The sequence below is a fragment of the Anneissia japonica genome, unplaced genomic scaffold, assembly GCF_011630105.1.
Source record: "Anneissia japonica isolate Jap-2015-1 unplaced genomic scaffold, ASM1163010v1 scaffold9291_len582782_cov165, whole genome shotgun sequence".
NCBI classification, from domain to species: Eukaryota; Metazoa; Echinodermata; class Crinoidea; order Comatulida; family Comatulidae; genus Anneissia; species Anneissia japonica.
This window is the reverse complement of record NW_022710618.1, coordinates 41,284-53,441: the sequence shown is the minus strand read 5'-3', so window position 1 is coordinate 53,441 and position 12,158 is coordinate 41,284. Positions and strand designations below refer to the sequence as shown.

The 12,158-nt window shown below is 35.3% G+C and overlaps 1 protein-coding gene across 3 annotated transcripts in view; it reads left to right on the top strand.

Annotated features, from left to right (window-relative positions):
• The first annotated feature begins 902 nt into the window (after positions 1 to 902).
• Positions 903 to 12,158, top strand: part of LOC117107035 — a 26,888-nt gene continuing 15,632 nt past the window's right edge. The window contains exons 1-5 of one of the 3 annotated variants that reach the window (XM_033248557.1): positions 903 to 1,335; positions 1,480 to 1,848; positions 6,317 to 6,491; positions 8,272 to 8,515; positions 9,795 to 10,582. In XM_033248557.1, the coding sequence (XP_033104448.1) occupies positions 1,257 to 1,335; positions 1,480 to 1,848; positions 6,317 to 6,491; positions 8,272 to 8,494 (846 nt within the window). In that variant the 5' untranslated portion in view covers positions 903 to 1,256 and the 3' untranslated portion in view covers positions 8,495 to 8,515; positions 9,795 to 10,582. Of the gene's footprint in view, positions 1,336 to 1,479; positions 1,849 to 4,140; positions 4,394 to 4,541; positions 4,914 to 6,316; positions 6,492 to 8,271; positions 8,516 to 9,794; positions 10,583 to 12,158 lie in introns of those variants that run through there. The other 2 variants (XM_033248555.1, XM_033248556.1) reach the window with 2 other exon arrangements.

The following is a 12,158-nucleotide window of genomic DNA, read 5'->3' as shown; positions in this document are numbered from 1 at the left end:
TCTTTGCATGTTTTTGATGTTCCTTTCAGTCGTGTTTGTGTTTTTAAACCGAGTTTTATTTCTATATTACCTTCTTACAATCGTATTGTTTTTGAAAATAGTAATTTTTATATCTTTTTTAACATTTTTAAACTATTCTGATCTCTCGTGTTAAAAAGTGTCTAGTTTTAAGCTGCCCTTGTAACTGTGTTTTGTTTCTTGATTCTTTGTTCTTGGTGGGGTTGTTGTTAGTTTAGAATGTGCTTTTGATTGTCCTGCTTGTTTTTCCGTATTTTTAAAGTTTATACTATATTTTTTATATCCATCCTGTAAGTGGTGATTTTTCGCTGTTGGTTTGGAAATAAATAAATAAAATAAAATAAAATAATAGTTTTGCAATTTGTAGTTTAATAGTTCAGTAGTGTAGTAGTAGAAGCAGCAGTAGCAGTGGCAGTAGCAGTAGTAGAGTAGTAGTAGTAGTGGTAGTGGTAGTAGTAGTAGTAGTAGTGGTAGTGGTAGTGGTATTGGTATTGGTAGTGGTAGTAGTGTTAGTGGTAGTGGGGTAGTGGTAGTAGTAGTAGTAGTAATAGTAGTAGTAGTAGTAGTAGTAGTAGTAGTAGTAGTAGTAGTAGTAGTAGTAGTAGTAGTAGTAGTAGTAGTAGTAGTAGTAGGAGTAGTAGTAGTAGTAGTGGTAGTGGTGGTAGTGGGGTAGTGGTGGTGGTAGTGGGGTAGTGGTAGTGGGGTAGTGGTAGTGGTAGTTATAGTGGTAGTAGTAGTAGTAGTAGCAGCAGTAGCACTAGTAGCATTATTTCATCACGATTGGGAGAAAACAAAATATGGGTCTTCGCTTTTTGGGTCTTTGGTTTTCGTTTTGTAGACACATAGGCGTCTGTGAAGATTCCATTCCAGATGGGTCCTCGTATGTAAAATAATAGAATAGAATTGAAATTGCCAAAAACCTTCAAGGGTCTTAGACAATGCAAGAAAACAATTGCATATATTTTATCTATATTTTGTCTTTTGGTGTGAAAAAACGTTTTGAGAATGAGCCTATAGATGTCTGGAAATTGCACTCTCACACCTTAAAAATCTTACCGGTAAGTCATAAACAATGACAATAAAATTATTTTTATTAATACCTTTTATGGGGTAGCGATCACACCGTCTGCACCACTACCTCCAGCATCCGACCCTGAGCCTTTGTTATGATGCTTATATTTCTTTATATACAGTAGTTTCATAATATTTCCTATTACAGCGGATTCAATTGTTCGGGTATGACGTCATGTTACCTTATTTACCCCGGAAGTAATGGTTTGGAATATCAACATCCAAACGGAGACATTTCGGTCTTTGGTAAGAATTACAGATTATCTCAATATTGTGAATAATACAATTTTCATTTACCTCTATTTTATTTTCAATGTAAAATATGGAACGAAAACGAAAGCTCAAGGAAATATATAATAATGATTCTTAATTTCATCTTATTGTTTATAGACGATGCACGTGCGGTATATCCATCTCCAAACTGCTTCAAATTTATACCAATGAACGGAGCAAAGCAGTCATGTATTGATACTCAGCGTGAATGCGAAAAAGTAGGCGGAAACATCACCGTAATAAACAGTTTTGCGGAATACGAAGCGTTGACAGGGATGGTGCACTCTATTATGTTAGACACAGTGGAATTTGATATAAAATTCAAGGTTTTTAACCAAGCAGCTATCAAAGAAATAGGCCTATACCTGTATAAGGGATGTACAACATTTACAATCAAGAATCTCATTAACAAATTTCAAGTCTCGGGGCAGAACACCGATTGCTTTGCAACTTCTCAGGTAGACGCTATTATTTGCGAGTCGTCGGGTAGGTTTTGGTCACAAGGGGATCAGAGAAACCCTAATAACTATTAGGCCTACTCAAAAGCACAGGATTTTTTTTCTTTTCTTTTTAATTGAGAGCTGAATTAGCTGCTACCTATATTTTATAACCATTATCATGGGTGTGGTTGTTACTGTTTCGATATATTTGTTGAAGTAACACAATACGGTATAACGTGTAGCCAACACAGCTATAAATCAAGCAACACTGGATGCTACCTGGCAACAGTTGCACAGTCCTTAGTATAGGACTACTTTTTGAATTCTCGTCATGTAATTGTATCCTGTAATCATTAGTGTTCGATATGCTTACTTCTGTTGCTCATGTACCGTATTTGTTTTTTTTTTTTCTAAATTTTGTTCAAATATATAACAGCAACAAAGAATACAGTACAACAATTTGCTTCGTTGTTTTTTTCACTTAAGTAACTTCCACTGCTTTAATGCAGACTATAACGTTCTACAAACAGCAAACAAGAAACTAAATATCTCCCTGCTTTCACGCAAGCTAGTTCCTCTACTCCATGGAGCTATACAATTATTGGAATTTTATAGCTCCATGCTCTACCACTAGGGGTTTTTTCACCATACGAGTTATAAGAGTGTGCCGAGTTACTAACTCGGCAAAAACTCGTTCGGACAATTCGAAATCTCGGGAGAACTCGTACCTACTCGTACTTAACACTCTTCCACCTAGATTGGTTTCATCCAAAATTCACACGAGTTCTAGAGTTAAAAACTCGTGATTTAATTCGCTTGGGAAAGGACCTCTATACGAGCTATAGCTACGTGTCAGCTACGAGTGAGGTACGATCTTACGGAGTTGGGTACGAGTTATGTACGAATTACGCAGAGCAAAGCACCTAGTTTACAACGAGCTCTATTTCGAACGTAACGAGTTTGTACCGAATTAGATACGAGTTAGGTACGAGCATTCCGATCACATGTTCCTGGTGATCGTAACCAACTCGGTGCGCTCGTACTTAACTCGTACTCATTTCGGAGTGCTCGCATCAAACTAGTGCATTAAGTTCAAATCGCATATAGGATAACAAAAATAATCGCAAAATAAACTTGTGTGTAGACAGTAGAGCGCCACTTTCTTCAGTCCACTGAGCTAAGGACTGTAATGTATGTATGTACCAGCACACCGGGTTAACCCTCTACTCGTCTCTAAAGATGTACTGGGTTCTTTTAAGTGCACGTGGGCCATGTCGTACACTGGACTTCGGTTTAAAGTCCTTATCCGAGAATTGATATTTTATAAAACACAATGTTCTATATATTTTAGAATTCTTCTGAACATGTTTGAAAATTTTAACAATATCATGATACATTTGTTATCAATTCATTAAATTCTTGAGAATTTGTTATTATCCCCAGAAGTGGAAGATGTCATGACAAATATGGATTCAGATGTAGATCCTGAAAGTAGTTCAGTTAAGGATGTGAGTAGCAGTGAAGAGTGTAATGATAATGTAGAAGGTAAGAAATTTTAGCGTTTGTATGCAAAAAATTAGTATACAGTCTGTCTCTTATACACATCTAGATGTGTATAATGTTACGGTCTTTACATGTTTTTTATGTTCCTTTCAGTCGTGTTTGTGTTTTTAAACCGAGTTTTATTTCTATATTACTTTCTTACAATCGTATTGTTTTTTAAAATAGTAATTTTGATATCTTGGTGGTGGTGGTGGTGGTAGTGGTAGTGGTAGTGGTAGTGGTAGTAGTAGTAGTAGTAGTAGTAGTAGTAGTAGTAGTGGTGGTAGTAGTAGTGGTGGTAGTGGTAGTGGTAGTGGTAGTTATAGTGGTAGTAGTAGTAGTAGCAGCAGTAGCACTAGTAGCATTATTTCATCACGATTGGGAGAAAAAAAATATGGGTCTTTGGTTTTCGTTTTGTAGACACATAGGCGTCTGGGAAGATTCCATTCCAGATGGGTCTTCGTATGTAAAATAATAGAATAGAATTGAAATTGCCAAAAACCTTCAAGGGTCTTAGACAATGCAAGAAAACAATTGCATATATTTTATCTATATTTGTCTTTGGTTGAGGCAAGTGGCATTTCTGAAAGAATCAGGCCTATATTATTCGTCAGATCAATAGACGCTGCAATCACCGTATTTTAAAGAATATTTTATCTCTTACCTTGACCCTCGCCACGGCGAACGGCGCCAAGGTATGGATCCGCGCATGTGGTGTGTGAAAAAAACGTTTTGAGAATGTGCCTATGGTGTCTGGAAATTGCACTCTCACACCTTAAAAATCTTACCGGTAAGTCATAAACAATGACAATAAAAGTATTTTTATTAATACATTTTATGAGGTAGTGATCACACCGTCTGCACCACTACCTCCAGCATCCGACCCTGAGCCTTTGTTATGATGCTTATATTTCTTTATATACAGTAGTTTCATATTATTTCCTATTACAGCGGATTCAATTGTTCGGGTATGACGTCATGTTACCTTATTTACCCTGGAACCAATGGTTTGCAATATCAGGATCCAAACGGACAGAGTTGGTATTTTGGTATGAATTACAGATTATCTAAATATTGTGAATAATACAATTTAAGTTACATTCACCTCCATTTTATTTTCAATGTTAAATTACGGAACGAAAACGAAAGCTCAAGGAAATATATAATAATGATTCTTAATTTCATCTTTGTTTATAGACGACGATGCACGTGTGGTATATCCATCTCCAAACTGCTTCAAATATATACCAATGAACGGAGCAAAACAGTCATGTATTGATACTCAGCGTGAATGCGAAAAATTAGGCGGAAACATCACCGTAATAAACAGTTTTGATGAATACAAAGCGTTGACAGTGGTCGTGCACTCTATTATGTTAGACACAGTGGAATTTGATATAAAATTCAAGGTTTTTAACCAAGCAGCTATCATAAAAAAAGACCTATACCTGTATAAAGGGTGTACAACATTTACAATCAAGAATCTGATTAACAAATTTCAAGTCTCAGGGCAGAACACCGATTGCTTTGCAACTTCTCAGGTAGACGCTATTATTTGCGAGTCGTCGGGTAGGTTTTGGTCACAAGGGGATCAGAGAAACCCTAATAACTATTAGGCCTACTCAAAAGCACAGGATTTTTTTTCTTTTCTTTTTAATTGAGAGCTGAATTAGCTGCTACCTATATTTTATAACCATTATCATGGGTGTGGTTGTTACTGTTTCGATATATTTGTTGAAGTAACACAATACGGTATAACGTGTAGCCAACACAGCTATAAATCAAGCAACACTGGATGCTACCTGGCAACAGTTGCACAGTCCTTAGTATAGGACTACTTTTTGAATTCTCGTCATGTAATTGTATCCTGTAATCATTAGTGTTCGATATGCTTACTTCTGTTGCTCATGTACCGTATTTGTTGTTTTTTTTTTCTAAATTTTGTTCAAATATATAACAGCAAAAAAGAATACAGTACAACAATTTGCTTCGTTGTTTTTTTCACTTAAGTAACTTCCACTGCTTTAATGCAGACTATAACGTTCTACAAACAGCAAACTACAAACTAAATATCTCCCTGCTTTCACGCAAGCTAGTTCCTCTACTCCATGGAGCTATACAATTATTGGAATTTTATAGCTCCATGCTCTACCACTAGGGGTTTTTTCACCATACAAGTTATAAGAGTGTGCCGAGTTACTAACTCGGCAAAAACTCGTTCGGACAATTCGAAATCTCGGGAGAACTCGTACCTACTCGTACTTAACACTCTTCCACCTAGATTGGTTTCATCCAAAATTCACACGAGTTCTAGAGTTAAAAACTCGTGATTTAATTCGCTTGGGAAAGGACCTCTATACGAGCTATAGCTACGTGTCAGCTACGAGTGAGGTACGATCTTACGGAGTTGGGTACGAGTTATGTACGAATTACGCAGAGCAAAGCACCTAGTTTACAACGAGCTCTATTTCGAGCGTAACGAGTTTGTACCGAATTAGATACGAGTTAGGTACGGGAATTCCGATCAAATGTTCCTGGTCATCGTAAACAACTCGGTACGCTCGTACTTAACTCGTACTCATTTCGGGGTGCTCGCATCAAACTAGTGTATTAAGTTCAAATCGCATATAGGATAACAAAAATAATCGCAAAATAAACTTCTTGCTCTCCTTTAGACCAATTAATGACATTTTATTACATTCTAATACTGTAGTAAAACCTTGTAATACTGGGTAAAGTTTATGAAATTTAAGATTTCAACCACTATTCATGTTGACGTCAACAGATGTTGTTAAGACTTCAGAATGGTTCACGTCAATGGGATTCAACTACGTGGCATGATTTTTGTCTACTTTACCATACTTTAGGTTTTACACACTTATGCAATTTTATGTTTATTGTTAACGATCTAATGTTAAGTTAAAAAAATATCCAATTGAAAATGACATTGTTTGCTTCTTTTTTTTTTAAAGATGTGAATATTGCAAAAATATGTCCCAAGCCAAGAATAATACCACCGACGAAAGAGCCAAATGAGCAAACGGTCTCTAGAAAGACGATAGCGATAGCTGCCTCGGTCACTCTCACGGTAATACTAAGTTGCTTTTATGGTTGTATCCGACAGAGTCAGAGAACAACAAATCTTGGGTAAATAATGCTATCACGTTATTATATTTCTATTACTATCACTATCATTACTATTACTATTAATACTATTGATACCACTATTACGATTAATACTATTACTATCACTATTATTACTATTACTATTGATACTATTACTATCACTATTACTATTAATAATATTACTAATAATACTATTACTATCACTATTAATAAATTTAATATGCATCCTCATCGGCTGCCCAATTTCGAAAGACTATACAGCAGGCACCCATGGAGAGGGATATATTACTGTATTAGAACTATATTTTTAATGTTTTGTTACTTGTTACTTAATTACTTACTTACTTACTTTCTTACTTACTTACTTACTTACTTATTTATTTAATCATTAAAAACCTTAGCTTTCTCCCCTGGTGTAGATGCAAGTATGTCCCCATGACGAATAATATTTGGTTTATCTCTATTTTTATAGCAAGGTTTGATCCAGCTCCAAAATTGCTTGGGGTTAGCGCTCATGTTATTTGATAATTTATTGACATAAGAATAATATTTTTCATGGAAGTAGCCTTAAATACCTTACGGCCCCCCGAAAAATCATCAATATTTTTTGGAGTAATATTTTTCTTTTTTTCCCTAAAGTATATTTCTTTTAGTCGCCAGAGGCGACGGAGTTCAGCATCAAACCAGGGGGGGGGGGGAGCGTCTTGCGCCTAGGTCTAACTGTTGGGACAACATCCCTAACTACAGCTGAAATAAAGGTATAAAAATTATCGACAGCTTCGTCCACATTATTGCACAATTCGAGTGTATCCCATGGCACATGAGATAGTGTGTTAATTAAATTAGTTTTATCTATTTTCTTATAGCTGAATTTCAATCTGTTTTAATCTGCAATTCTGACCATTAAACATTTGGGAAATTAAAAGTAAAGCAAACAGAGCTGTGATCAGAGTCGAAAATGTCATTTCCACATGAAACGGATGTAGTAACATTTCGACTACTTACAATTAAATCCAGTATGTTATTACCATGAGTTGTGGAATAATTGCACCGATATAAACAAAAATGGTTTAAAATAGAGTCTATGAAAAATGTTCAATATTGTTATTCGTCATGGGAGGCGCAGCTTCATGTGTGCTACAAAGTTGTTCGAAATTCCCAATGTTCGATTTCGGAGGCATACAACAATCCGATTATGATTTTATGATTTCATAAAATTATAACAATATAAGTACATTTGGCACCTTAAAGAAAATTATATGTATATTAAGTACATTTGGCGCCTTATAATTTTGTACATATGTATATAATTATATATATATATATATATATATATACTTTTATTATTTTACAAAATTATATACATATACGTATATATAATTCAACATTTGTTCATTATATATAGGCCTATATATTTTGCCTCTAACAATTATATATAAATCATTGGTGAAGCGATTTTCATTACTTATAATTTAAAGTTGCAAAACATTATTTATAAAAAATTTAAGTGCCAAAAGTCATAATACTGTATAAATAATGATTTTACTCAATCATTAATTAAATAATTGTATAACCATCGTATTATTTATTAATAAGGAAAATCGCTCCACTAATTATGTATATACAATTGTTAGAAGCAAAATTAATTATATGTATATAATGAAAAAATGTTGAATTATATATTAAATAATGAATTATTTGAATATAATTTTGTTAAATAATAAAAGTACTTGGCGCCTCATGGTTATTGGAAAACTTTTGGGCGTTGAACTAAAACGATTGGTATTTCATTTATATTCAGAAATGGCACTCATGTAGTTCGATATCAAGTACCTGCTGAAAATGGACGGGGAACTGCGCTACATACCACTACTGCTGTTGCCCAAAATCACAACCCAGTATCAGCCAACGAAGGTGTGTTCAGGGACGTAACAGATAATAGTGGATACCATGATTCTTCCGCAGTTAAAGTCGCCTACGAAGACCCTGCAGCAGCTATGCCGAGATACATCATCTTGAAGTAGTACCGGTATACCAGGATTCAGGTAGAGCCTACACTATATTTTATAACTACAGAATACGAGTTGAAGATCATGATATGAGGATAAGAAATTGATCAGAGAACATTGTAAATGCTTTCCTACAGCCGACCATTTTAAACTGCCTGATCACTCCATACAAGACCTTAATAAATGCGATCTCATTGGTACTAATTTTAAACCACATGCTCATTGCCTCTGTTCTGAACATAACTGGATACTCAAACCTTATTCCTATGCTTAAACAAAGACCTCCGCTTTCTTGCGGCTACACTTATTTTTCAATTCTTAACTCACTTGGCTTATCTACACTTTGTTTCATACTGCCACTCAAATTGTATTCCTATCAGCTCTGACGTTCTGTGTGCATTGTTTAAAGGCCAACTCAGACAGCGTCGTACGACGCAGCCCGACGCGATTTCTTGTCGCAAAGGTGTGCGTCGGTGGCAGTCGCGTCGTAGAATTTTTTTTTTTTGTCTTTCGTGGGAGTCACCTACCCTTATTGTCACTCTTTTTTTTAATTGTTTTCATTCATTTTTCCATCTTTAATCTATAATCTATATTACATTTCAAATAAAATACGGGTAACTAATATATACATATATAATACTTTTGTCAAAATTAAAGCCTTCCTTTTTACAAAGTATTTTTTTCCTGCGTCGTAGAATATTAAACATGTTTAATATTTCTCACGACGGCTTAAGACTGTCCCAGACGATAAATCGGGTCGGGCTGCGTCGCCCGACGCTGTCTGAGTTGGTCTTTAGTAGTTCATTTGTGGATATGCGATTTTGTACAGATATTCGTCAAACACTGAAAAAAGAACACAGGCGCGTTTTAATAATGAATAAAAACAATAATAACAATTATATTTACAGTTTATCTTCTATTTTAATTACGTAGTAGTTCCATGCATGTAGTTACTCCATTTTTTGAGTGTCTGCGTCCGCCGCCAAAACTTCAATTTTTGAAGATTGCGTACTATATAGGCCTATGCGGAAATTCAAAATTCGGAATTTTAAAACTATTAATTAAACAACCTCTCTCTCTATACATAAAGAGAGTAAAACTGTTAATCAACCCTCCGATTTCGGAAATCGGAGGTTTGATTGAAAGTTTGAAAACTACGATTTTTAAGTTTTCGCGTATAATACGCAACCTTCAAAAACAGAGTTTTGGCGGCGGGCGCAGACACTTCGATTTCGGATAAACTACATACCTAGTAATTTATTAAAAGTCATTATATTGACAGCCTATCTTTTATTTTAATTTCTTATCTTTTTAGGCGTTGACAGAATGAAACAAATATTACACAGAGTGATCAGAATTCTTCATCAGGCAGTTCTTAACCATTATGTCATTAACACGCAGACCGCCATCTGAATGTTAAAAATTTACCGGACGTTGTCATCGATATACCTAATAAAAATGTCTATGCATGCTGCTGAGAGTCCAAAAAAGAGGAAGAAAGTATTACTGCACCCTAACCTATGTTGAATTCTGCTCCATGGTTGAATGAAAAGCCACACGCAACGGATCGTTTTTAAGCATGATCTGTTCAGACTGGGTTCTCATACGGAATAGATTATCTGTGCAGAGATGAGTCCTTGTATTGTTTGCGAATTTTTGCTCAAAGATATTTTATTATTAGATATCAAATTCGCATTTTTGACAGATTAGTAATCAAAATTGAGGATTAAAATAGGAAGTGGGGGTGGGGATAGAAGTACATTTGAAGGAAGAGTTAATAGCAATGATTTATTTTGTAACTCATTAATCTGTTGATAAATTTTATCCTTTTATACGTAAACTAATGTTTCAGTAGATTAGGTGTGTCAGGGGCGGATCCAGCTGGGGAATGTGGGGGCCTATGTCCCGTCAGTCCCACAGAAAAATAATTGAGAACAAAACTGAAAAGAGCTAATAAAGGGAGGAAAGAGGGGAAAAGGCAGTGTAACCATGAGTTCACCCAGCTAGAAGAGCTATCCATGCTTAGTGGTTTTAACGCTCTCGCGTTCCTAACGCCACCGACTCTTAAGGCAAGCTCAGGTCGACACGGAACTCAACTCAACTCAACTCAACTCAACTCGTCGACATGAGCGCTCCGCGCAACTGAAAGGAACTGAGTCTCTGACATCGACTTTAGGACATGAGTCATATTTTTCCAGTGGTGGAGGGGGGGGGGGGGTTGAGGTGCCCAGCCGGACAGAACCCGCTACATTTGTCATTTTTTAATGGATAAAATATTAAAATTTTAAGTCTGATTGAGTACCATTTCCCTCCTCCTCCTCCTCCTTAATTTTGTTCACAATTTTAAAAAGAAATTTAGAAAAAAGGAAATTTTATAATCAAATTTAGGTACGAGATTGCAATTTCCAGTTTCATAATCATACATTTTTTTTGCCTAAGTTGGTATAGTTTGCTGTAGACAAAATGGCTTTATTTTTAAGATTTGTTTTTAGCAGGTAGCAAATTTATTAATCGTTAAATTAAATAGCATTGTAAGAAATTTGCATTTTATTTTTAATATATATTTATATTTAGACCACTATATTTACGTTGACAACTTAAGGAATGGATTCAAATCTGAAATAGCAGCGGTTACTACACTAATAGCATGTTATGATGTTTAATTGAGCTAGCAATGGCCGCGCCATGGCCATAAATAAATGGCATGCACGCCTGTCATGAGCAATATTTATATAGTGTTTGTTTTAAAGTTTTAATATCAACATAAGTTTGCATTAGAAACAATCGTATAAAGATGTTTGAAAATAAGATCAGAAAAAAAATATATAATTTTTTAATAAAGGTATTCGAAGGTGCCTTTAAAAGTTACGTTCATTGACACACATGATATTTAAAACGGTCTATAAACAAAAACCAAAACTACTAGTGTTTTTCTTTAAAGAAATGTATTTTTGTTCTCTTTGAATTTGCTTCAGTACTCGGTTTCCAAATGACTAAGGGTTAGGTCAAGAAAGGTCGATGTACTTTGGTGTAGTATTATTTCATATTAAAATTTAGCTTAGTTAAATTTTTAATTCAGTGGCGGCGCTGGGGGGGGGGGTTGCAAGGGGAAAATTACCCCAGATATTTTATTCCCTAGTTTCTCTACTTGGGGCGTCTCAGTAGAGTGTGAGATTAGTGTAAGAGACAGGTGATAAGTTGGAACAAAAAAACTTGTCTCGAGTTAAAACAAATCTCGAATTGTAGGGTGAACTGCAGTCAATTTGACTAAAACATGTCAAGTGGAAGAACAGGAACCTTAGCATACATTGTTTATTAAATAACATGTCAACATACTTATGGTACGTACACTTGCAATAATGAAATTAATAGGCAATCCTAGTAACTTTTGACAGTGCAAAAACACGTATTGTATAGACAGGATATAGCCGTTTATAAGTTTGTACATTAGGGAGTTTTCGATGCACAACGTTAACCTTAACTTTAACGGATGACGTCATAATTTATTCATCTTGCGTTGCGGAGTACTTAATTTCAGGATTTTACGTGCTCGACGTACGTAAGTTACGGGTTTGCGGATGCGTATTTCGATTTGTTTACAAAATGGGCCGAGCTATCGCGCTGCATGTTGGACACTAACGTTAAAGTTAAGGTTAACGTCGGTCTCTTATACACATCT